Source organism: Nilaparvata lugens, chromosome 1, assembly GCF_014356525.2.
Source record: "Nilaparvata lugens isolate BPH chromosome 1, ASM1435652v1, whole genome shotgun sequence".
NCBI lineage: Eukaryota > Metazoa > Arthropoda > Insecta > Hemiptera > Delphacidae > Nilaparvata > Nilaparvata lugens.
Window position 1 is genome coordinate 77,535,973 of NC_052504.1, and position 27,830 is coordinate 77,563,802.

The window sequence follows — 27,830 nt, forward strand, 5'->3', positions numbered from 1 at the left end:
CTTGTAGAATATGAAGGGGTATAATATGTCTATTCATGTTTAATGCTTTCTCTCTTCTGCAGTCTTGCAGTTCATAATTTCCATATTTTTTTCGGTAGCCTACTGGTTTCTATTATTTTCTATTTTAATAATGATAAATACTTACATTGATGGTTTGCATATAAGTAATTAATGTTATTTTTTCTTTTTCTGTTTTTATTTGATTGAATTAAATTTATTCAACTACTAGAATAAGCCGAACACGAACGGACAAATTGACGCTCCGACCGCTTCGCTTTAGCACTGGAGTAGGTGAGACCATGTCACATCAGACGCATCTCAACATTTAATATAATTATGCGCAGTGAATTTCTATGTCTGATTGTGTCGTGTCCGGCCTGTGATACATATAATATGCAGACATAGAAATACACTGCGCATAATTATATTAAATGTTGAGATGCGTCTGGTGTGAAATAATTATATTAAATTTTAATATAATTATTATGCGCAGTGTATTTCTATGTCTGATTGTGTCGTGTCCGGCGTGTGGTTCATATATTATCCAGAAATTACCTTTTACTACAGATACCTTGAAAAGTGACCATTTCTGCACTGATTGCAGGCCGCAAAGAATCACTTTTCCGCACTAGTGCGCAAAGTGAGTACTTTGCGTACTCCAGATTTGCAGCATGACAACGCAAAATAGTTAGTGGGTTATATGGAGCACCAGTGCAGGAAAATCAAAATTAAGTTGGTAATACTCATAGTGAGGCCCACGTTATAATGGCAGTGGAGAACAGCGTTGCCTTTCCATTATGTGCCTTGATTATAGTCATTTCAATGCTTACATAACATAAACCCCCTTCAAGCAGTCACATAAATTCTCAATTCAATTACTAATCATCATAATTCAATCATTATTATTCAATTTTAAATAAATTAAGGTTTTTATTAATAATAAAATTACACAGAAAAACATTTGATGGATTTTAGCCATCATTTTACCCATAATTACCCACTTTTCATATTCAATGGTAATTGTAGGAAAAATTTAATGTGAAATACTTGCGCAAAGTTCATCTGCTGCACTCAACAAACCATTCCGCCCTCGCCTACGGCTCGGGCATAAACGTTTCTTTCGGTGCAGCAAACTGTCACTTTGCGCACTAGTTGCACAAATAACTATTTTTTGTTAGGGCTACTCTTAATTAAATGAAAATAAAAAAATCCAAGTACCCTGTTTTCAATTGTTACCCACTTCAAGACTCACTTGAAAATGACAATGTTGAAACATGATGAGAGTGAAAATTAAAGAAAAAAGGTTTTTTATTCATATTTCTTTATATATGCAGACATATAATATATTATACTCCATATTATGGAGTGTTACAACATTCGAACACTTGGGGAGGGTGTTTTCGGTGTGCTTATGCTCTCGACTTTGTAGATACTTTTTATTGCTCCTATCATCAGGGGTTGGATTGGGTGAGTTTGAATAATCATAGACACCACATTTATTTAAAAACTAGTTTTTAATGGTGGAGTGTTGTGGATTCACGTTGAGAAATAGCCTAGCGGCCGGACCTTGCGTCAGTTGTTGTACTATCTCCTGACCGCTCTCGTTGAGCGGAGAATCGGCGTCGGCGTCTGACGAGATGGAGTCTGATGAGATGGTGTCAGCCTGATGAACGTCATTGCGCGCCGAGATGACGTCATTGCGTGCCGACGCGGCCTGACGCACCAGGGAGCTGACGTCGGGTGGGATGTCGCCATCTTGGATGTAGACCGGCACGTAGCCGGGGATCGGAGGCAGGTATTGGCGTGACGACTTGCGTAACGGCACTGACGCTGAAACAATCAACGCAACACTCATCAATTTTATGAATCATTTTCATTTATGCATCTTCCTAGAAGTATTTTAAACCGCAAGGATAGTATATAGCTATAAGTTACCATGTATTATTCTTTTTCAAGGCTAGGTGATGAAGGGATGAATGATAATACAAACGTTTCCATCTATGATTATTTAATTAATAGTTTTCAATTCAAAACATAATCATTCTGTGTCCAAAATTTACGTTATAAAAAATAAACTATTTAAAAAGTCCATGATTAATAATGATTGCTCTGAAATAGTTATAGATTCGCATGATGCATAGCCATGATTATCTTGATGCATAGATCTTGTGAGATCACATTATAATCATTGTGAGATTCACATTCCAAAATCAGTATCTGATTGGCATTTTTTATTTTTGCTATCCATGTCGGTCATTAAAAAGCATTATAAATCCATCGATATAAAACTCCACAACGTTGCTAAATTGTTTGTGGGTTAAGTAGAAATATAATGACCTACCAGAATAAATCTTAAGTATGAAAATCTATTATTTAATGATATAAAGATATAATTCATTGATGGATAAAATATTTGTGAGATGAAATTGATAATTTACAGATCAGATATACCAGTATGACTTGAGTCACAAATTTATATTATAGGTGGAGGTGGAAAAGGAAATGTGACAACAATGGTGTCCTATGAAATCCACTGACATTAAAACGTCACTAAATCTCACTATAGCCGGTCTATATATTATATGATATATTTTTTGTGTGAATTTGATACTTTCAATGTCATAATTATTAGATACAATCTGGGCTAAATATCCATGTAAATATTATATTACTCGTCTATGTTTAAAATTGTGCATTATTATTATTATTCTCATCTAAAAAGTATTTTCTTGTGGTTGTGAATAAATATAGTACTATTCATAATTTGAATTGAATTACAAATAATTAAAAGTTATAATAATATTGCATCTTGCAACTTGCATGTACAAATCACAGTTAATAGATCATGGGATAGAGGATTAATGCATGTGCAGTACAGTATTGAGTAGCCTAAGAATATTCAAGACCATCAATGAGTCTCCTTTCTCGTCCTTCCACCTTATTGTTCTCTCTTACCTCTTAATCATCATCCTTCTCCTTCTATTTCTTTGCATTCCTCTTCGTCCTCTCCTTCTCTTTCTATTCTCCTCCATCTCCTCCTAGACCACTAAGAGCACCATCAATTCCACCTTCTCATCCTCCCCGTTCTCCTTCTCCACGTACTCTTTCTTCTCCTCATCCTCCTACTACATCTCCTTCTCCTCTTCGTTCTCATAGTCCTTCTTCTTCATCACCTTCTCCTCCTCTTCCTACTCCATCTTCTTCCCCTTCTCCTCCTCCTACTCCTCCTCCTCTTCCTCCTCCTCCTCCTCCTCGTCCTCCTCCTCCTCCTCCTCCTCCTCTTCCTCCTCCTCCTCCTCTTCCTCCTCCTCCTCCTCCTCCTCCTCCTCCTCCTCCTCCTCCTCCTCCTCCTCCTTCTCCTTTCTTTTATGATAATAATTAAAATACTTTGTAAAATCTTTGTTTTTAGGGTCGTCTTGTGTGCATGTGTGAGTGAATGGCAACTTGATTGGATCTTAATTCCTGATAGGTTTTCTTATAGGATTTATCTAGTGAAATTTTAAATATTGTTTTCCAATTGTATTAAAAATTAAGTTTTAGATTCTCTCTTATTATATGTAATTGTATTTTGACTAAGAATTTTATTTATTTCTATTCATCTTATGTAATTTTATTACATAATATGTAATACAGTATATTATTTTTGTATTCTTATGTTCTGAAATTTTCTCTTATTTTGTAGAGGGTTGTGTGGCAGCCAGGAGTCCTAACTCCACCCTAATAAAGGCATATAATCAATCAATCAATCTCCTCCTCCTTCTTCTCCTCCTTCTCATCCACCCACTCTTTCTTCTTCCCCTTTCCATCCTCCTCAGGCTGCTCTACTCCTCCCCAGGCTGCTCTACTCCTTCCAATCCTCCTCCTCCTCCTCCTCCTCTTACTACTAATACTACTACTACAACTCCTCCTCCTCCTCATCCTCACCGTCATCCTTCACCACGCCCTCCTTCTTCTTCATCACCTTCTCCTCCTCTTCCTACTCCATCTTCTTCCCCTTCGCTTCCTCCTACTCCTTATCCTCCTACTCCATCTCTATCATCTCCTCCACCTCCATCTCCTCCTACACTTTCTCATCCTTTCCCGCATCTCATCCTCTCTCTTCTCTTCCTCCTCCTCCTCCTCCTCTTCCTCCTCCCTCTTCTCCATCACCTTCTCCTCCTCTTCCTACTCCATCTTCTTCCCCTTCTCCTCCTCCTACTCCATCTTCTTCCCCTTCTCCTCCTCCTACTCCTTATCTTCCTACTCCATCTCTATCATCTACTCCACCACCATCTCCTCCTTTACTTTCTCATCCTTTCCCGCATCTCATCCTCTCTCTTCTCTTCCTCCTCCTCCTCCTTCTTTTCCTCCTCCCTCTTCTCCAGTACCCACTCCACCTCCTCTTCCTCCTCCTCCTACTCCTCCTCCTCTTCCTGCAGGTTCCGTCTATCCTCTAGCCAGGCCTGCACCATTCTGTCTGAGGTGACAGTGGTCATGCACTTGCTATCTATATCACATACCCAGTACATTACATTCAAAGTGTACATACGCTACTTACACTATATATACTGTTGTCGTCTAGTGGGTATATACCGTGGTGTTGACCATGGCCGTGAAAGTGGTCGTTCCGTTATCAGTTGACCCGTTACCGCGGCGACGGCGCAAAGTGGGTCGGTTGGCCGACGCCGATTCTGCTCAAGCATCTGCACTTCTCACCTCAAGTGTAGGCCAGAGGCCACTAACAAAGTTACCTGATAATAAGCTGGTTGCCGATAAACACATGCTAAGACCTTTGCTAGCGGTAAACAAATATGCGGCTCGGCCCCCGTTCTCAGTTTGTTGTTTCAAATGACGGAGAACTCTAATTTTGGGCTCATCAGATTACTTCTTCAACTAATTTTGATGCAACTGAATTATAGGGAATCAAGTCGCAAACTTCTAACTATGGAAGTTCAAAAATAAAGATAAGAATGTAGACCCAGAATCAATTTACAGACTAATTCCGTGAGTAGGTAATTGTCATAGTGAAATATTCAACAAATCAAATTATTGCTCAATATTAGTTATCATAAAATTAAAAGAAATAATTGTGAATGAATTTCCAATTTTCGTTTACAGTAGCACACTATACAATTTTATAATATTGAATGAAAAAGACTAAGAAATTGTCAAAAAACCACTGATTAATCTCTATCAGAGATTGACAATGGTGTAATAACCGAAACCGGTCTTTCTAATTGTCAATAAATCAGTGGTTTTTTGACAATTTCTTAGTCTTTTTCATTCAATATGAACAATTACCACAATATCAACTTCTCAACTACACAAAAAGTGAAAAAAATATATAATAACTATTACTGTATAACAATACATCTATAATAATATAATTGAGGAACGTTCCTTTACTGTATTTTGACTACACTGTATTAGTGTTTATGACTGAACAGTTTTGTTATGTATAAAAGAACCAGTCAAAAGAGAGGGAATTTCTCTCTAATTTCTAGTCTAACATTGCTACATGTTCAATTATTTTTAACAATGTTCGCATTAATCAATTGTCAGTCACTGATAAAGTAATTAAATTAATAGGGTTTTCAAGGATGTAATAACTCTATTTTCTCATAAACAAATTAGAACAATTCGATGAAGGTCATTGATTGGATAATGGACATTGTAGGAGTGTTCTATAATCTTGTATTATCAGTCAATAATAATTTGTTTTATTTTTTAGAAGAATTAAAGACACGACAGAGACTAGAATAAAATCATTTTACTCATCTCTTTCTAATTATTTGTTCACTGCTTTATGACATAAAAAGTAGTATTTGAAATTCTATGTGGGCTATAGACTCATATCATCACTAAACTCCTACCAAGAAATTCTGCTAATGCTACTACCGTGAATATGATGATACTGCAAGATAGAAAATGTACACACACTAAATTTTTCTATTCCATGAACGATGTTTGTTCAAATGGTGCAAACCAATCATCAAATTTCTGATGTTTTCAAGAAAATAGATAACTCGTGATAATAGAGGTGATAACTAGCACTTTTTAACATCAGTATCAATTGTAGTGAATTTTGGCCCTCCCAATGTGGGGGCCATGCTGCTGAACGAACTCTCACATGCATTTCTTCTCTCTATTCTATCACGGGATGTTCAAACATACCTCTTATTGGTAGTTTATAATGTACCGTATGGTGCATCCTCTCAAATTTGGATGAGGAACGTTTTTAGTAATTGAATTGGCTGGAAGTAATTGTCAGCGGATGCTAAGACTCGTCATTAATTAATTTTAGCCGGAGGCAGACTGCAACCGGTGGGTAATGAGTAAAAAACGAGTAGACTAATTGAAAACAAAACATCAGGAAATTAAGAGCTCTAAAGAAAATGAACCTGATGAGAAAATCAATATTCTCAATAATTAGAAGTTAAAACGAACCTAATAAGAAAAACTGAATTGTGAGTACCGGTAGAAGGCTATCAATATGTTGTAGTTATAAATAGATAAGGTACCGGTAACTGAAACGATTGGATTAGGATGATTTATATAGCTTTATTTATATTTTCATAGCTCTCAAAGGAGAATGAAAATTTGTTCATCATCGTTTGTTTTGTAAATTATTGATGATCTATTCATATAAATTTGAACGTGGAGTATTCAATGTCATTCCGGAATTTGAATCATCCTCCAATCATCATGAAATTGTGAGATCATTCAACTTCAAAATGACCTTGAACTTCATTACAAGTTTATTGGTAGGTGAGTAGTTGGATTTTGGATAACAAGGGAATTCTCATTGTTAAACATTGAAAATTGTGATTTTAAAATTAATATTAGTATGGTAAATTACAGAAGAGTGTGGTTGTATGGTATCCAACAGATGGTATCATACAGATTGTATGATAATATATTCTTATATTTCCTCGCAATCATAGACTTGAGATTCATTTGAAATTCAATGAGATCTTTCCTCCTATCACAAAAATGCAAAGGATATCAGTCAAATTGGAAAAGTTGAACTCTATCTTATTATAGAGTCTGAAATATTTTTCTCCATTATAAAGCTATGAACATAAACAGTTACAATTATTGAAAAGCTGAATGCCAAGATGTTAAAAAGTTGAACGACTGTTAGACAAACATGTTTTCGTTCGTAAGAATTCATTCCTTCTCAGCTTTAATCTGCAATCTTTCTTTTTCTAATCTTCTTATCCTCTGAGAGTATAGTCAATCAGTCTGTCTAGCTTCTTGGATTAGGAAGCACATAGCTTGCTTTTTCCTTATATAGGAAGTGAATCTGTATTTCTTATTGCACACTTAATAAGACTTTTAACAAGAAATGGCAAGTTTTAGAGCAATGACCTGATCGCTTAATTTTATTTTATGTTGTTGGAGAAAATTGACTCTGTTGGGGTTCATTAACCAAGAATAGCCTTAGAGAAATGGGGTTGGAAAGGGATTTCTGTATGGTACAACTTTGAAACGTTTGCACTGTAATCTGTAATTCTAATAATGGAAATTCATTTTGGTATATAACTAGTTATAATAACTTAGATCAAATTATTGAGTTAATCGTTGAAAATATTATAAATGCATTCATTAACTTCAAAATGTTATAAGTTTGAAATGAAAAGAACACGAAGTGTTCATTAAATACCGGTAGTTAATAATAGTCAATATTCTAATGCAGAATTCCTCATTTATAGAATAAATTAAATCCAACAAAGGGGTTGGAATCAGACTGAGAAAAAATATTATCACATGTTGTATTTCAATAAAATAGAATAGTTCTCTGGAAAAATTTACATAATATTATGTGAAATTTAGAAAATTTATTTGAGTCATCCGTAATCGGCTAGTCTCTGCTACCATCCATAGTCTTCCAATTGTAAATAATATCCTACTTTTGAAAAATATTAAATAATATTTTACGTTGCAGCACTTACGGAAGGAATGCCTCAGCGGACTCTACAGTGTATCCGGCAAAAATCTCTAGAGATTACAATTGCGTGATGAGAGGAATTCCAAGATTCCAACATAAATGAATAACATGATGTTAAAAAAGATTAAAGAAGTGGAAGGAGACTAGAGAATGAGATGACATTTTATAAGAAAGATAAGTACCTACGGTAGTATTGAAGTATCAAATCAACAAAGTTGAAGGTGAAATATCATGAACAGTTTTCTGACATAAATGAAGTCCAATTTCATACAGAAGACAAAAACTTGTTCTCTGTTCCATATAGAGCCGCTACACATTCACGTTGAAAAAGAAAATTATGCTCTGTCTCTCACTCTTTCACCCTCTCTCTTTTTCTTTCTCTCTCACTCTCCCTCTCTTTCTTTCTCTCTCTCTCTCTCTCTCTCACACACACTTACTGTATCTCTATCATCTCTTATTCGAATCAATATCGAATACATAGATTGAGCTGCAATAATTGAAGCTATTCAACAGCAATAAGAAACAAGAAAACGAGCACTAAGACGCTTTTCAAAATAAGAATCAACGTGCATTCCATTTCTTCATCGTTATTATTTGAAGCTCCACAATTTTCCTGAAACGTGATGTTAGGAAAATATTTCTTTCTTCCATTGTTTTTATTGAGATTCACTGGTCAGTTACATGTAGCAATCGCTACAAATATCTCAACCTGATTGGATGAAAATAGTGGTGTATACCATTATTATTAACAAAGAATGCCTGGAAAAACATAGCTCAGATTTTCAGTACCTGGGAAACAAGTATTTTACTGTCAGTCATCTCTACAAGATTATCTTCTCTTATCTTCTCTCATTGTTGATGAGCTTATGCATGAACTGGGTGGTATTTTGAATTAGTAGGCTCAATTCTACTAAATAAACTAGATTAGTATGCAATAACATAAATACGTTCAAATGATACAATGCTGGTATGCATTTGAAATATTGAGTCAACTACATTTCACAATTCTGATGGAATTTGACTAAATAATGAGACTTTTATGAATTGAGTATTATAAGAGAAATAAACCTGAAGAGAAAAATAAATATATGATTAGGCGAAATAGCTCTCCGATGGTTTGTAATGTCGAGGCTTCAGCTACGGTGAGGAGGTGTGGATACTTATTTGGACCCTCAGAGACGTTTTCTATAAACACAAATTGCTCTATAAACTCTAAAATGCATTACATTTCCAACTGACTCGCTCCGGTAATCTGCCCTACTCGACTCATTCCCTCTTTTTTCTATTTCTCCGACCAGAAACAAGAATAGAAATAAAGAGACCGGCCTAGCGATTGCAGAGGAAGAACGGGATTAGAGCAATCGTAACGGATCCGACTAGTAATTTGCAGCCAACGCTTCGGCCAGTGGTGTCTGAATATGATGAAGCTGTTGATGAAGAAACCACTGTTGATGATGCTGCTTGCTCATGATACTCTTTCCATGTTGGTGATGATAATGATTATGATGATCCAACGGATTCTTACCCTTTAATCCTTCCGACAGTGATCATACTACTTCTTACTCCTTCAATGCCCGCCTTCTCCAAGTATAGAATTGCCTGTACCAGCAAGTCTACATCTCTTGCTGTTCTGATGCTAAAACTGGTCGAAAGTCTGATCATATTGAGGAAAAGAAAAATTGGTTCAATAATTACAAACCAAACGTTCGAATTGAACTCATTGAGTTTGAGTCTAAAAGTTCAAAAAGAATAATAATATAGAAGTCTTTAGAAGACTTTTATCAATTATTCTACTATTAGATCTTGATAAAGGTATCTAATTCTCCACTTATAAGAGTTAAATCAATCAGATAAATGTATTTCTAAGTAATTAAAGGATTGATCAGCAGATTCTTGAGTTCAGTAACCACTAAACTCTCCTCCTATCTCTTTGTTCTATTTCTATTTCGCTTAGGCATACCAAGATCGATCCTTATCCGAAATTTTCTCGTCATAATGTCAAATTTGAATAAAAATGTGGCACACGAGATTAGAGTATTTTTTCCGTCATAATGACAAGTTTAGATGAATGTGGCACACGAGGGGGGTTGCTGTTTGCGATCAATGTGATGTCTTCATCCCCTGCAATCTCTAAAGAAGAGATGAATTTTTATCGCTATAAGTAACATCTATTGACTCATTACAAGTCAAGCTTCCAGGCTTCCGTCAAGTTCCAAGCTTCTATAAAGATCGATTGAACAATTATTATGAAAATGCTTCCAGATTTTTGCCTCACTCCCTACATACGAGAGACAAGTAATATAGATACTGTGATTTGACCTCAACAATATTATCCACGCTTGAACTCGATCTTCTCCAATTGAGAGAGGTTTTGATTATGTTCACCACATTTTTTAATTCCAATTGTGATTATGACTTAAGTATTTTTCCATTAGATTATGAGTAATAATTATGATAATCTATGCTATAATAAAGGAAAGAACTGGCTTAATACACGTACGGGATAGGAAAATTATCTTTGACGCATCATCATGTCTGAACTACTGATCTGATCAACTTGCAATTTCACATGAAGATTCTTAATTTACAGAGGATGGTTATAGGTCTATTTTAAATTTTTCAAGATTTCAGTACGTCAAGTTTCTAGTTTGACAAGTTTCCAATTATCCCTTGCGGAGCACGGGTCACCTGCTAGTGTCTAATAAGGCATTTTACTTTGCAAAGTACGGTGCGATACCTGTTTGGTAGACACTCTCACTCTCGCACACTTTAAGGTGTACATTTACACTTATTTAAGAAGTCCTGCAAATTTTCCGCCGTTCGAGTCTCGAGTAGAAATTGTACGCATATAGACTCTCACGCATGTGATAAGGTGTAAAATGTACTATTATTATAGAAACTTCCTCTTCAAGTTAAAATTCTTACTGTCGTCGAAAGGAAAAAGGATTTTATCCTTCTCTGTGCTGTCGTTCAAGTTTTGAATCAAGTTTTCTAAAAGAGACCTTTTCTTGTACCTCCGCTTGTTTGTTTTGAAATGAAAATACTATTCATCTGCTATTCACATACTGGCTTGCGTGTTTGCATGCATCCTCACTGACTTGCATGCCGGCAAGTGCTAGTTGCGGCGAGGCAGGCGCACGTGTGAGGTCCAGCAAGCAGCCGACTGGCGTGCTAGTAATCGCGACTCGCGGCGGAAAAAAGGCGCGAACATTTAGCATGGCGTTCATGTTCATGTAGTTGGTAGTTGGCCAGCATCCAGCATGCATCTGTGCTGTGGGCAAACACCCTCCAGCCTACACCAATCACAGCTCCCAAGCCAATGACCCCTGCATATTCCTATTCTACACATGCATATACGTCTGCATGTTAAACGTAGTAATTCAATATTTATATATCTGTATATACAGTTAATTTGCGGTGGACGGTGCATCGTTTATATCTATATGCGGTGTGTTGCATTTGGCCATCTTCCCGGCAGGGAACATTGCGTGACTGCTGGACAAATGTTTGAATAAATCATTAAAGGTCAATGACAAATCCATGAGCGTACTCAGGCTGTACTGTAGCTATCAGGTTTCTGCTGAATACTCAAGAGTTTCGGTTCTCAGGATACTTCGTATATTAGGTACTATAAGCCAAGAGCGTTGGATCTGAGAATGTTCTAACAAAGACAAGACTATAAACTCTGCATTCCATACCTTAAACAAACAAGAGTTCAATATCTTAAACAATACCTCAAACGCTCAATTCCATAGTAGAATTATAAAGTATGGAATATCTCAATGTAAAGTAGATTTATATCGCAGTGGATTATTTTTCTCTACAAGACTATCAATTGATGTAATACACATTATATTTCCTTTTCAGACGAGAAAATAAAAATATTAGCCTAATGTGAATTAAAATCAAATTTCAATAATTTATTTGGAATTATACAATTTTTACAAATAACAGTGTTTGAAACTGTGCAATTAAAAAGTTGATGAATTTAGAGGGAGATATATATTATATGGTTACCGCTGAGGAAACAATTGGACAAGAAACGTCATTAGATGGTCTTGCTGGTCTACAACGAACCCACGAATAAGTAGGTACTTATTCTATAGGAGAGAAGTGAAAAAGCAAGGTAAATCTGACCCTTTGGCCACTCCTCAAGCTATTGAAGCTGTGAATAATTGTAGCATGGATAATGTTATTAATGCATGCACAGATTCCATTCAATCTATCAATTCAAAATACATTTATAAATGTATTTTCACATGAATTATTGTTGGATAAACAACAGAATTTTCAACGGTATAAGTTTGTGATCTTCGTAGATAACTAATAAATTCTTGATTTATGTGAAAAAATAAAACAATTTTATTATTATGTCTAGTTTCTTTGAATCATTCAATACGTCCTCTACACAATTATTCATTTTGAAATTCCCCGATTAAAAAAATTGCAGATAGATCAAAGCACGGTATTTAGATGAAAATATATCTTCTTCTATATACCGTGGATCAAAGTAACTAATCTTTAGCTCTAGCTAATTAAAAATTAGGAAATTAGAGATGGGAAAGACAACAATAATACTATGTGTTTTGGGAAAAATATATTAATAAGCATTATTAATATTAACATTCATATTACTACTGTCAATAGGTGAGAAAATAAAATATCTCCAAACTTAAAACAAGAGCACAAACAATTTTTAACCTAAATTTTAATCCAATGTCAATAGAAGGTTTTAAGGTCAATTATTTGTGTGCAATAGTATCACAGAAACTTAGTAGATAATCATAATAAGATAATTTTTATTATTTTTCTTGTTGCTAAAATCACATTGGAAATAATGAGGATCATGAGAATACGACTCCTTGTTTTTTGGAATAATAAAATTGAGAAGCAGCTCATCATGGGATGAATGAACTGAATAGAGAAGCAAAAATAAGATAGAAAATGGTATAAAAACATAACTAATGTTATAATAAGCTGAATAATTTGTTAAGGGGGGGGGGAATGTTTCAACAGCTTATATTGAGGAATTGTCTGAGATTAAATTAAGAGAATTTCAAATATTGATTGGAACACTAACAAATTCCGTTTATAAAGAGAAATATAAATAGAAAATCAAATAGTTATAGTAGTTGAAGAAATATGAATAGAAAATCAGATAGTTATATTACTAAGAGAAATATGAATAGAAGATCAAATAGTTATATATGTATAAAAATGAATATAATCAATAAATATTTTATCCATGAAAGAATAAATAGGTAATCATTTTACTAATCCCACCTATTTTATCAATTAAGCTACTGTACTACAAATAAAACTAATTTCAAGAAATGTTTTTGTGTCCACTTGTCAATAATTTCAATTTTTTATTTTATATCATACAATAAATATTTTTTTCTTCAAATTTCCAAAAAATCAAATTAATGTGTGACGCAGAATGAAGATTTAAAATTATGGATTCATTAATCAAAACAAATCAAAAATAGCCAAAAAATCTTTGATTGGAATAGAAGAAAATCTTGCGTTTTTCAATGTAGAATATTGTAGGACTCACCAGCTAAGAGAGGAAGAAGAAGGAAGCATAGTAGAAAGATGGGATCGAAACGCATGGCTCCAGATCCAGAGGAAAGCTTCCAGAGAGAACTGCGCTCGGCAAAGCTGTCCTGCTCATTTATAAGCGCTGCTTCGAACAGCCGACTACCGAAGGAACAGGAGGAGAAGGAAGAAGAGGCGAAGGTGGAAGAAGAGAAGAAAGAAGAAGAGAAGTAAAACAAGTGAGAGGCGATCTTCGCTCGGAAATCTAGAAGAAGACGGCTTCACAATTTATTTCTTATGACCTGTGTTGTTACGGTACTCATTAAATTATCTAGTTCTGGAGTCGCAGCTAATAATTAAATAAGAGTTTTGAGAATGAAATAAACTAATAGAAATATGAAATATAAACAGCATGTAGGATTGAGACGAATGCGTTTTCCTTGTGGAAGCATACTTGAATCATAAGAGCTTTAATGCATTAATTGGAAATTCCAAGACCGAAACTATGAAATTACGATTCGTCATATATTTATATCCTATGTAGTCTTTTTTCTCTGGGCTACTCTTAATATAAATGAAAATATACATCTGAGTACCCTTTTTTCGAATTATTTTGACACGACATGTTTCGGCCACTAAAGATATTTATTTTCAAATCACTTGAAAATAGCATTAGTAGCCGAAACATGTCGTGTCAAAATAAATCGAAAGGTTACTCAGATTTATCTTTTCATATATATCCTATGTACTATCCTAGGTACTATGTGCTAGCCCGGTTGCACAAAAAGTCGGTTAAATTGTAATCGTGATCAATTTCACAAGAACCAATCAGAGAAGGCGTTCTTGAAAAGACGGCATCTCCGATTGGTTCTCGTGGAATTAATCACGGTTAAATTTTAACCGGCTTTTGTGCAACCGGCACTATGTGTTACTACTGATTTAGGGTGAGCGGTGAAGGTAGATTCAAGCTTGAAAGTGTACTATGCATAATATATTTACATGCTGGCGCACATAATGGAGCGGTATGTTTTGACCCATTTAAAAACATGCTTCTACTTACATTCAACCCTCTTAACCTACCTTCGCTGCTACACTGTGATCTTGTGACACCGTACTCTTACTTACTTGTTACTTGTCTCATCTTCTCCACAGTTCACTGACCGGGGAATTGTCAAAGTGTCTTCCGTACGGTTGGTTTCCCGTCAGTACTCGTGGTCCATTATTCGTCCCGTCAAAAGACTGTAGGTATATGCTCCTGCTCATACTCAGCTGTGGTATTGGTATGATCTATCAATAATTGATAGATCAATTATTTGATCTAATTATTAGGTAGCGTTCGAGTGCTTTGGAAAAATAAATCGTCCTCAATGGTCTTCAAAGTCTCCGGCAGTAGGTTGCAAAGTAGACTCTAGAATATGATGGGGAATTCATAAATTTAGTGAGGCGGTGCCTAGGGAGGTCTATATATCCTTATTATTTCTTGTATTGTACTCTTCCTGTCACCTTTTAATGGAGGTTTTGCTTTTCTTGCCAAGACTGTTGACTCCAGGATGTATAGGGAAATTACTGTGAATAGTTTGTGTTTTTTTGAAAAGCGGTTTGTAGTGTTCCGTTGTCCTCACTCCCAATATAGTTCTCATTACTCTTCTTTATTACAAGGACTTTGAACAGATATACTTGTAGAGCTGATCCCTATGCTACAATGCAATATCTCAAGTGAGAGGCAAGTTGTAAGTCATATACTCTGTTCTCTCTCAGGCAATTTTCCTGACACTATGGCGGGATGCTTTTCAAGAAACATTAAAAATATATACATAAAAGTTCATAAGTAAAAAAATAAAACAAATACCTACCGGTACTAACTATTTAAAGCTTCTTACTTACCTACTTATTTCTGATAAGTAATCTAATCTAATCTGATCTAAGACTCGTGTCTTCGTCCGCACGGTCCTGGGATCGGGGAATCGTCAATGGATTATGATTTCCTCTGTCAGAGTCGTCAAGAAGGTGTATAGAGTATCTTGCACTGTACTCTAACGCCGGTTACACATTAGGCGGTTTCTGCTGCGGCAGTAATTTTCCGTTGCCGCCGTTCGAGCAGTAGTCTATAGACCTAAATGGAAGCTTACACACTGGGCGGCAGAAACGCCGCGCGGCCATATTGCCGTTGGCGGCAGCTGTGCAGCCGTCCACTGCCACTGGCGGTGTTTTCGCCGCTCTTGTCTACGCAGTGGCGTACGTGACCAAATTGGCGTTTACACATTTGGCGGTTGTCTACCGTCGCCGCTGATCAGTCGACTTTCCCAGTTGCTCCAAGTCCAGAGGTCTTTGAAAATCAGCCTTTTAATATGTGTCTTGTTGTAAAGTTTGTGAGTTGTTTATAACATGAATTTATTGTTTTAAGTGTTTGTGGTTGACGAGTGTGAGAAAATGAGTGAGTTAATAGACAATGAGTTGTTAATATAATTATTTTGTAGAAGAGAGGCCAGCTTTGTGGGACAAAATGTGCAAAATACAATTAACTGAACACTCATGAAACAAAGAAGTCACAACACATTTGCGATGAAGAACTACAAGAATTATTTTGGCTACTGATCATACGTGACGGTAGATTTTCCGCTCGATGTTAGGCGGTATTTTTGTCACTGAATGTGTAGACTCGACTTTTTTTCGAGGCGGCGACGGCAGTTTCGCCGCCGCGGTAGAAACCGCCCAGTGTGTAACCAGCGTAAGTTGGTGGTACGTATGCTCCTCAATAAATTCAGTCACTGCATAGTACGGTCTTGCAATGAGGTATCTTTCAGCTGTCTGTGGAATGTTGTCCGTGAATACCTCAAAGTCTAGGCTATCTTGTAAATACGGTAGTTGAAGAAATGTAAGCCTGCATAGGTATAAGGCACCTATAGGTATGTTCTTGAATTTGATGAGCCTGTGCTGCGGAAGGTCAATGTTCAGTTTGGTTCTGCAGAATAAAAGATGCAAATTTAAAAAATGAAGTTGTATAATTTGAAATTTAAAGAAAAATGAAGACAGCGATGAGCAATGAGGTCTGTGTGTATGCTCCAAAGTAAACTCAAACTGTGTTTTTAATAGGCTATATTTTTATTATTTTCATTAGATATTGTTGTTAGCTTTATTTCTAGATAAAACTGAAGAGTTTTCAAATTTTAATATTTAATTCTTGTTTAATTATAAACTTGCTTAATTTTGTATGTATTACATTGTGCGTCATTTTGAATTTGATCGACGATCGATACTTAGTCGATATTTTCAAGTCGACATAGTCAATCATCAATAGTCGATTAACGTCAATGTCAAAGATTATGGTTTTGTTTGGAGGTTATGTGCGTTATTGTTTTCACTCGTCTTTCTATCGTAATTTTTATAAAAATTTGAATGACATTTATCAATGACATTTGTTATAAATTCATACAGTCTCACTCTAATGTGCAATTTAAATTTTTGAATTTATTAAAGAGATGAAGAGATTTCAGAACCGGTATTTTCCAAGATATTACAGTCTACTGGAATAAACTACTTGAGTTATTCAATCACTTAATTTTGTAAGTAGCAAATATTTTTCTATTATTCAGTGATAAAACATATCGTGTCAGTATATAGACACATTCATTAACTTTACTGAAACTTGACTTGCTTTAAAATTAACAAACTAGGCTTACATACTTTAAAACATGGTTATTTTTTATAAAACATGTCAACTAATAAAATATTATACTATTATCTGCTTGGATTTTTGAGTTTAATAGCAAAAAATTGATTTAAATGATACACACCATTCACAAAACGTTTAATATGACCACCATTTGTTCAATGGCACACATGGGCCATGCAAGTACATAGCCACTTCCTTTCTTAACAATAATACATGTGTCTTCAGTTATTCTAAATAGCAAGTTCACTTGGTAGCGGACACACGTATACAAGATCCTTGGTGAAGCCACAAAGGAAAATTTGTATAGCGTTAGATTAGGAATACGTGGAAGGCATGCATAGCAAACGTTGTCATCGAGGCCCTCAAGCTCAAACGGCTTATAGACTAGGAGAGTAGAGACGGCAAGTGACTGACAGCCAGCAATTTTTATTATGTCAAATTCCATCAATTTCCATTTACAAATCATCGATCTGGATGGAATTTGATAAATAGCTCTAGCCAGGACCAGTCACATGCTGTCTCTACTTTCACTGTATAGAAGTTGACTTCAATTTGAATTAATTCTGGCGAATTGCCAAGTAAATATTACAAGCACAGGAGCATCAGTGCTATCAAAAAAATCCGTTTCAGTTGCTTTTTCACTTGACATAATATTATTTTGACTGTAAGATTACAGTCTATAACAAAAAATATAGAGAGTTAAATCCCTATATTCAATCATAAACACTCTGTACAATAGCATAAACAAAATACAAGTCTAGCCATGTATCTGTCAAAAAAAAAATAAACGTTACAGCTAAATAATCAAATTTACTTTGTTTCTCATTTGTTATTTTTATTTTTCCTTTATTTTTTTACAGACCGCATGTACCTTTCCAGTATATCATACCCTAGTATCTTGTACTATAGTTATCAGATTTTGAAAAATATTATAATATGTATTACGTTATTCAATGTTGGTAAAGTGACACTTTGTTCAAAATTTGTCTAAAGATCAACCATAGAAGTATAATTTCTATTCCTCTATCCTATTTTAGGAATTTTACCCTCTTTATTTCTATTTAGCACACCCCACAATAAATAGAAAAATTCAACATTAAATATTGATTGTAATTCATTGATCTTTCGACTAAATTAATCTGTGTATTTCAGGAAAAATGCTGCTACCAAACTCACTACAATGCCTGTCAAAACACTCTCACAGAATGTTAGTATCTTCTTTGAAATTCTCAAAATTGATGAAAAATCTTTCATCGCTGGAGAGGAGATCTTGGGTCAGTACCTCGGCCCTTGCCACCACATTTAACAGTAAACCTGAGAGGAAACTGAAATTTGGATTTAGCAAGAACGATACAGTAAGTATTTCAAGTTACAATTTACTCAGATATTTTTACACTTGGTTTCTTCTCCAAACTTCCTTTATCTATTATATCCTATAAATTAACTTCTAGCACCTACCATATACATTCATTTATTTCATGCTGGGAGTTGCATAACTCAATATTCTATAGAGAAATGTTATATTATTGAATGAAAAAGACAAATTGTCAAAAAACCACAGAATTATTGATACTTAGAAAGACCGGTTTCGGTTATTACACCATTGTCAATTTCTGATAAACTCTCGTCTTTTTCATTCAATATGAATAATTACCACAATATAAACTTCTCAACTACACAAAAATATTTCATTAATTCAGCTTGCTCAAGTCTGATCTTGATCATTTCATTTATTGTCATTACATCGACTGACTTTCTGTGAAATCGGTTTTTGGATTTGCCAAGATTTGAATGAAAAAGACTAAGAAATTGTCAAAAAACCACTGATTTATTGATAATAAGAAAGACCGGTTTCGGTTATTACACCATTGTCAATCTCTGATTAAAAAAAAAAATTGCCAAGATAGCCTAGTATCTAAGTTAAACATTAAAAAGTTTTTCGAATTTCTCAAACTCCCTTCTCAACACTTTATGGATGGTTCCAATCCACCGAGAAGTGATTTTGAATACATAACTGGAATTTAGTGGTGCTAACTACCAAGCAGTCAACCTTTCAACAGGTGAGCCAATTACTCATCAGTTGTTTATTAAATCAGATAAATATCTTTATGACCGCTAAGCCATCATCATCATTATTATTGCCTACTAGCAGGTAACCATTGCGGAGCATGGGTTATGCAAAATTTAAAGTTAATCAATCCAGTAGTTCAGACGTGATGATGCGTCAAACATAATTTTCCTATCCTGTACGAGCATAAGCCAGTTCTTTCTTTTATTATAGTATAGATTATTTCATGAAATTTATTCTAAGATGGAATAGCAATGGTTATTCAATGTTGTTCATGTTGTTGTAGATGGAATAGCTTTAATCGTCAATAATTTTGTTTACAGGGCCTGTTTGAAATACCTGAACTACAGACCCCAGATGGCTTTCATTTATTAAAAGACAATGTCCTTTATTCGGCTGATAAATTGGTAGAAGAATCACACAGTCCCGACAGGTATTATTTAAATAGCATTTTTGTGATTATACGGTACTTATTCTATTTTAGCTTTATTCAATTTTTATATAAATAACATTCCGATAACTCCAAAAAGCGGAGATTTTGCTTAAACTGGTAAATTGAAGGAGACCATTGATTTGCATTGGAAAGTCCATTAATAGCTTCTTAAATTTCTAATAATATTCAAAAAGTGACAACATTTTTAAAAAGTAATTGGGACTTGAAACTTATATTATTGCTATTAAGTGTGTTTTACATGTTTTTGCAAAATTTTACAAATAAATGCTCTTGATACAGGAATATTGGTAATAATTAATATCAAAATTAGGCTACAGCTATCATCAAATTTAAAGTTTTTCCCTGAATAAGTTTTCCATTTAGGCCTATTTGATAAAAAACTTGTTCATGTTACAGGTCCCGTAAAATTGTTGAGATTTTCGATGAGCTCTCGGATACATTATGCAAAGTGGCTGATTTGGCTGAATTCATCAGGATCGCTCATCCTGATCCGAAGTTTGCAAAAGCTGCCAGAGATACATGCATAGTTGTCAGTGGAATCGTTGAAAAGTAAGTTCTGCTGCTTAGAAAAATATGGAATCGAATCCAAAATAGAAAATGAAACGATTATATTGAAAAAAATAATAGCAGAATAAAAATATTGTGACGTAAATTAATTGGAAAATTTAGAAATGCTACATGGAATCAGTAGTCTTACTGGTCTAAACATAATGAAATCTAACAAACCTACCAAACATGATATAATCCAACCAATAATAATAATAATTTTATTCAAGTATTGGCAGTAGTGACATGGTAAACCTCTGGTACATTTTCTTTTTTATTACCTCCTTTATTCATTTTTCCAATTCGAGCTTTGCTTGTACAGGAAGTCATATATTATTATAATACCATACGATATTATCATATAGGATATGCCAGTATGATTGTAAATTATTATTGGTGGAAGATGTTTTAAGAGTTCTTATTTATAATAATTGTTGAATTAGAATTGATATTTTGAAATTTCTCCATAATTGAAAAAACACAGTTTTATTTTTGTTCCATTCACATTTATTAGATTTGTACACAGGACTTCAGTTTTTTGTTGAAACCAACTCATCTTCATCTTTGTATCACTACAGCTGAAGATGTGTTGGTTTCAACACGAAACTGCAGTCCTGTGTACAAATCTAATAAAATATGTGGAAACGATAAAAATACTCTTTTTCAGTATTTATTCAATCGATTGATGAACTCAATTTTTTCAGTTTTCTTCAAGTTCTTCGCATTTCTGATTGTGAGTTAGGCCTATTATAGATGGAAGAACTTTGAGGGCCGGTTTCCGAGCTCGGGATTTAGCTAAGTCCTAGACTTCAAACAGCTGGAGTCAGAAAATTGGCTTTCCAAAACGGGGCGTGGTCGCAGCTTTTATAACAGTAGTCGTAGTTTTTATTATTAATAATAATAATAATAATAATAATAATAATAATAATAATAATAATAATGGAGTTTTTATTTTCTCATTTCTATAAATTGGAAACGTTTTTCCTTGACGAAATTAGACATTCCTAAATAATTCAAAATAGCTGAAACTTTACACTATTTTCTTTTTATTTCATTTTGTGTTCAATTTTCTAGTTTTTCAAAATTTAATTCAAACGTGGTAAATTTAATTCGACAATGACTGCGACTACGCCCCGTTTTGGAAAACCAATTTTCTGACTCCAGCTGTTTAAAGTCTAGGACTTATCTAAATCCCGAGCTCGGAAACCGGCCCTAAGAGTTTCCAATCATCATTCGGTTGACAATCTCGAAGATTTAAATTGAATTCAACATTCATTTAAATTATTCGATTAACTGTTTCAATGATGAATTAAATTCAATAAATCTTTCTTCCAGAATGAACACCAACAAGAATCTGTACCTGTCGTTGAAAGAGGTGGTTGAGAAGGGGGACAAGATGGCGACCACTGAGATCGACGACCACGTGAACCGACTGTTCCTGGAGGACTTTGAGCAGTGCGGCATCCACCTGGAGGAGGAGAAGCGACGGCTGGTGGTGGCCTTGAATGACGTGATCCTCCAGCAAGGTCAGCTGTTCATGGCCGCAGCTGTCAAGCCCCGTGTCGCGCCCAGCGACATTCTGCCCAAGAACATTCAACACTTGTGAGAAATCAATCAACTACATATAGTTCTTAGTAGTTGTTTAGTTCTACCTAAAGAATACTGCAGTTTCTAGGATTAGATAAGTTTTAATTCTCATTACCTTGCGGCCCGTCAGTATTCATTTGAAATTAAATTTGACCCTTATTTACCAAAAGTCTGGGCACCCTGGTTTAGACGCATATGGAGGTGCCACTCATGTAATCTGAATAGGGCTAGTATTAGTCCCAGGGGTCTTCGGTAGTTAGTAAGTCAGTAAGTAAAATCACTTCAATTCTTGGTTAGAAAAAGTAATAATAACATTTTCTGCCCCTAAGAATAAGATAAGACATTAGATCTTAGGTGGAGGAGAATCAGTTCTTGAACAAATATAGAATGTATTATACAGAAGATTTATTTTTTCATACATAAAATTGGATAAAGTTGGATAATGCATGATGTAGTGGATCATATAATCGTACATTATAAGAAACGAATCATGATTTTTTGATTCTTTAGATGGAATAACTTAGTTGAAAATTCATTTCAGAGAATATTGACAATGCTCAGTAGGATGGAATTTTTCTTTTTTCAATTATTGTTCATCAGATATCAACAGATAGAATTTCCTTATCACATCTGTTCCTGTTGTAAAGTTTATGTTTGTTTCTGAAAATTAATCAAATTAATTAGTTGCTTTTAAAATTTGATTTCCATATTTTATCGCATAGCAATTTGATGTAATGCATTCTCAATTTCAGCTTCTACGTGGAGGGAGACAAAACCATTATTTCCGGACTTTGTTCCGAGTTGCCCAATGAGGTTGCCAGAGAGGCGGCGTTCAAAATATTCCTGCATCCAGTTGCTGAGCAAGAACAACTTCTCACTGGAATTCTAGAAGCTCGCTACAGGCTAGCTCAGCTCTGTGGATTCAAAAGCTATGCGCACAGGTTAGTTCTATTGTCAAGTGATTAATACCCAATTATTTTCGTTTCAAATATTTGACAAATTTTTTGAATCGTTTGAATGAATTATAAAACTCCGAGTACCTGAAGGTATCTCCTCAGATCTATGGTGAAAAACAAGGTATTCCATCAAGTTTCAAATATAATAGTTTCATATAATTTGTAGAAATATTAATAGAACTGGGCAGTGTTGGTAAGAATACAGCAAAAAGCACTGTTGTCTTATTATTGGAGTAACTTACGGATTTATTTAATAAAATTATTTACAATCTATATTACAAAGATTTAGCGATTGTTTACAAGTTTGTGTTTCTTCAATGGTTCTAAATTTTCTTCCGTTATATCATCCGTTACAAGTGGTGGAATATTTCTAACCAATTTATTAATTCAAACCATCTGAATTCAAAATTTATAGTCTTTATGTTTATTTTGGACTAACATTTTATAAAAATTGTACACGTAAAATTCTAACCTTATCTTGGACTTTGTCACCTATAAATTTGGAAGAAAAATAGCACAAGGACTAACTTATTATTCTATCTACCAATGTTACTACATTAGTGTCATTTGCATTGTAAATAAATAAATTCAATCTTCAATATATTATTAGTATTCTATACTTCACTGCACTAGCTACTCTCATTTCAGTCACTGTAAAACTCTACTATATTTTAATTATCTCGTCTAATTTATCGAACGTTTAATTCGGGTTTTATGCGTTTTTTCATTGCATGTCAATAATACAGTGACTTATAAATTTCACTTTCATTTCAGAGCTCTGAAATTAAGTCTGGCAGAAACCCCGGAAAATGTTGGAGAATTCTTGAATCTTCTGAGCAAAGAGTTGAGGCCCAGAGCAGAAAACGAATTCAATGTTATGGTGAAAATGAAGGAATTTGAAAACGATTTCACGGTAATTGATTTCGTCTCTTATTTAACTAGTTCCTTTGTAAAAATTGCGGATCTCTACTACATGATCATCTCTTTATTGCGAATCTCTACAACATGATCATCTCTTTATTGAAATTCTTTTATCATCTACGTAAGGATTACTAAAAAGAAATACTGGTTTCCGGTTGTATTTCCTATGTCCACATATTAGAAATTTTATCTTATTTTTCTGACAAATATCCTAATTTTTAAGGTAAATAGCCCATCAACTGGATAGTTACTTGCAAATTTAGCTGGGAATAGTCTTTACTTGTCTGCAACTTAAAAACAATATTGTTTGTAATATGCAATTCCACACCTGGCAATACGATCTTAGCACATTTCGGAAATTGAATTGGTGGTTTTTGGGAATTCCATATTAAATTTAATAATAATGGTTTGTTCTGTACGAATGTATGAATCTAGATCTATACATTTTAAAACAAGTTAACAAAAATAGTCTATTACCGTAATCATTTGTGATTCATTAAATTATAGATTAATTATATTATATAAAATTATATGTTTTATTAAATTATTAGAGTTCAATATTCTTATTCAAAATTATAACTCTTATATTCCTTATAAATGATTAAGAGTTGAAAACTAAATAATTTAGGTCTCATTTTCCTTGTTTCATAGTGGGTTTAATTCGGTAAATCCTCCAACATTTCTTTCGCAGCCTCTTCGACCATGGGACATACCCTACTTTGCAAAAAAGGGTAAGAAGAACCTGCTGAAAGTGGAGAGTGGAGAGTTTTCGCCGTACTTCTCACTAGGGGCTTGCATGGAAGGCCTCAATTTCCTGTTCAACAGACTGTACGGTGTGCATTTCGAGAATGAGCCGGTGAAAAGCGGAGAATGCTGGGCGCCTGATATACATAAGTTGGCAGGTCAGCTACCTCTATCATACAAATATTAAATTATCATCTTTACTCAGTTGCATCTTGCATGCGAATACTAGGAATAAATAAATAAAAATTATAATACAGTGAACCATGAAAGTGGAGAAATAATTCAAATTTAATCTACAATACAGCACCAAGTTACTCATCATACACTTTTGACTCAAATAGAATTATTCTCATACTTCTCTGTGTTCTTGCTATCTCAACGTAACCTTTCGTTAAAGTGGTTGACGAATCTTAAAAAGTGTTGGTATATTTTTATTATGACTTGTCCTATTAATTTGTGAATGTTGACTACAAAACTGTTAATCATTATACTTTTTGGAGTGATCCGTGTCTAGTGGCTAGAGTGCTTGCGAAGCAGCCTAGAGATCTCAGGTTCAAACCCGCTCATCACCAGAGGTTTTTGACCAGGTCACTCCCGTGTTATCGTATGGGTACTACGATATTTAATTTTTATGTAAATTCAAGTGGTCATAAACAAGAAAGTGAATATAGAGGATTATTCTCATAATGATCTGTGCATGTTCCATTTCAATCATACATTATGTTTAGTTTATGCTCTCATATATTTTGTTTCAGTGGTTGACGAATCTGGGAAAGTACTGGGACATATTTATTGTGACTTTTTCGAAAGAGATAACAAACCCAATCAGGATTGTCACTTCACAATCAGAGGAGGAAAGCAGCTTGCTGATGGAACTTATCAAGTAATCATTAATCATCTATACAGTAGCCTATTTCTTATATTGATATTGATAGATAACAATTTTTCAACTCTGCTGTAGTTTAGACACAATGTTTCTACGTAAGAATTTTAAAAGTCTTACTTTTTGATGAGAAATGAGGAAGCATGAAGAATGAGGAGGAGCTCCTCCTGAGGAGGAGCTTGTATCAGCCTCAGGAGGCTGATGCATTCTTCATGCTGATGAAGCTCCTTCTTATGAGTGAAATACATTCCTCATTTCTTATCAAAAAATAATACTTTTTAAATATTTACGTAGAAACACAGTCTCTAGACTACAACAAAGTTATTATATAATGTTTCGTCATGGAAAACAAAGTCAAAAAGTTTTTGAAATTGAATATGTTAATATTTTTATGAAATTAAGATTTTGTTTTACTCGACAAATTAAGTTTTCTACCTCAATTGATTTGCCATAGTGATTGACTATATTAATTGACTTATATCATAGAGAAAGATAGAATAAGAAGATATCCCATGGTATAGAGCATTTATGTTCCAAATTTTAATGATAACTCAAGCCGATAGTCATAGTAGTTCTTTTCCGTGAAACTATGTGATGCTGGTAGTCTCTTAACTGTGCTGTTCTTACACTCTCAAGCCAATATAACAGACAGTATTCGGCTCTAGTTGACCGAGCGAAGTGAGGTCTAAGATTCAAGTTGACGGTTTGGCATTTCTCTTAATGTTTAAATGTTCAAATATTTATATGTTTATATGTTGCGCATTTACGGCGAAACGCGGTAATAGATTTTCATGAAATTTGACAGGTTTTTGGAAATTTTGCATTTCAAGGATAATATTAAAGGAAAAATGAGCCTCCTTCATAAGCCAATATTACAGTATAAATCAGACTATAGAATTATTCATCATAAATCAGCTGTCGATTGGATTATAAATCGCATGCTATGACGCATGCAATTCAATATCTCATTTGTATCTGTACAATTTTTATTGTTAAGGAGACATATTTGGGGAAACCCTTGTCTCCATTGTGAATAAATAAATAAATGAACTATTGATTGCATGCAATAACACATGCAATTAATAACTAAATTAACATAGTATTGTCTCTCGAACTTTCTCTGCTTTGAACTTGGGCTGTCCTGTTGCCAGTATGTCTTGAATGAGATTAGCTTTTGATGTTAGCATTTTTGATACACCAACCCCAACAGCCATTAGCCGTTTTCACACCGATATCTCGCCGACACAACATACAGAAAGGATTTACTCTGATGGACAGTATAAGAGGAGGCTGCGGTTTATAACTGCGCGAGGTCTACTGTTCACAGAACTACTAGTTAACAGAAAATTGACTTGAAATTTGGAACATGAACGACCTGTATCATGGGATATCTTCTTATGATGTGTTTTCTCTATGCTTATATATGCTTGTGGTGTTGTATTGGCAGAACCCAGTGGTGGTTCTAATGCTGAACCTGGTGGCACCGCGCTGGTCAGGGCCGAGCCTGCTGACGCCGGGCAACGTGGAGAACCTGTTCCACGAGATGGGCCACGCCATGCACTCAATGCTGGCTCGCACTCGCTACCAGCACGTCACCGGCACCCGCTGCAGCACCGACTTCGCCGAGGTGCCCTCTGTGCTCATGGAGTTCTTCGCCTCAGATCCAAGGGTCAGTCAATTCACCATATATCTATTCCATTTTTAATGGTGGAATTCGGTCGAAAAATGGAAATAGGTCATTTTTCTGTATATTAAAAAGTACTCTCAACAATAAATTTTCCATTTTCGATCAAATTCCACTTATGATGCATGATTTTAACCGCCTTGACGAGCTAAAAAGAATAAAGTTAGTACGATGAGATCCGAGCATTTTGTCAAAAGTTATGAATGTTTGAAATTTTGATCCTTGAGGTCTCCTTATGCGTGCCTCTCTAGGAAATACTGAAATGAAGTTCATCTAACAGGTGATTCTCATAGAACATAATTTCATGAACTTATATCATTGTGCGAATTATCAATGTAACGACAATTTAGTTGGTGATGATGGTTGAAGCTAAAAATTAGGTGTTTTTACAATACAAGGAGCATTGTTGTCAGGTGTACCTGGAAATCTATATGAGATAGAGCGCTCTACCTGATATCAGATTGTAGAGCACAAAACAAATACGCCCAGAGGGATCTATACATCTAAATGGTAACAATCAGAAAATATTGTTTATTAAAAAATTATTTTTCTTTAAATTTTACTCATTTTTGAAAAATCATAATTCAGTACTCATTAGAGATACAGAGTGCCGAACGATCTCATTTTATTCAGAATTTTTCAATCTAAAAAAAGGCGAGAACACATTATTTAGTCCGATCAACGGATTTTGGCGGAAATAGCTGAAAACTGGAAAATAACTGAAAATACGAGGTTTTGAGGCTTTATCCAGCACAAGGAAATTTTGCATGAAGAAATTGTTTCTGGACTTCTCTCATGTATCCATATAAAAGAATCAGAACTACAATATATATTGCAAGTACACTC

The 27,830-nt window shown here is 34.6% G+C and overlaps 2 protein-coding genes across 2 annotated transcripts in view; one reads left to right on the forward strand and one right to left on the reverse strand.

Moving 5' to 3' along the window:
- Nucleotides 1-1,495: 1,495 nt before the first annotated feature.
- Nucleotides 1,496-13,729, reverse strand: LOC111058605. Its single transcript, XM_022346153.2, has 2 exons — nucleotides 13,488-13,729; nucleotides 1,496-1,830 (listed from the first exon to the last, which is right to left on the reverse strand). Exons 1-2 carry the CDS (start codon nucleotides 13,540-13,542, stop codon nucleotides 1,508-1,510), a joined length of 378 nt encoding a protein of 125 aa, XP_022201845.2. The 5' UTR covers nucleotides 13,543-13,729; the 3' UTR covers nucleotides 1,496-1,507.
- A 3,036-nt stretch (nucleotides 13,730-16,765) lies between these two features.
- Nucleotides 16,766-27,830, forward strand: part of LOC111049265 (mitochondrial intermediate peptidase) — a 29,799-nt gene continuing 18,734 nt past the window's right edge. Inside the window, exons 1-10 of the mRNA XM_022335300.2 lie at nucleotides 16,766-17,031; nucleotides 18,294-18,496; nucleotides 19,533-19,642; nucleotides 20,060-20,212; nucleotides 21,545-21,811; nucleotides 22,549-22,737; nucleotides 23,527-23,665; nucleotides 24,365-24,575; nucleotides 25,173-25,300; nucleotides 26,748-26,969. Of these exons, the coding sequence (XP_022190992.2) occupies nucleotides 18,299-18,496; nucleotides 19,533-19,642; nucleotides 20,060-20,212; nucleotides 21,545-21,811; nucleotides 22,549-22,737; nucleotides 23,527-23,665; nucleotides 24,365-24,575; nucleotides 25,173-25,300; nucleotides 26,748-26,969 (1,617 nt within the window). The 5' untranslated portion in view covers nucleotides 16,766-17,031; nucleotides 18,294-18,298. The remainder of the gene's footprint in view (nucleotides 17,032-18,293; nucleotides 18,497-19,532; nucleotides 19,643-20,059; nucleotides 20,213-21,544; nucleotides 21,812-22,548; nucleotides 22,738-23,526; nucleotides 23,666-24,364; nucleotides 24,576-25,172; nucleotides 25,301-26,747; nucleotides 26,970-27,830) is intronic.

Bases quoted from the DNA above. Each gene is read 5' to 3' on its own strand.
- LOC111058605 (XM_022346153.2), bottom strand. From the start codon at position 13,542: ATGCGTTTCGATCCCATCTTTCTACTATGCTTCCTTCTTCTTCCTCTC. The intron at 1,831-13,487 runs GTGAGTCCTACA...TGATTGTTTCAG, and splicing joins TCTTCTTCCTCTCTTAGCTG to CGTCAGTGCCGTTACGCAAG.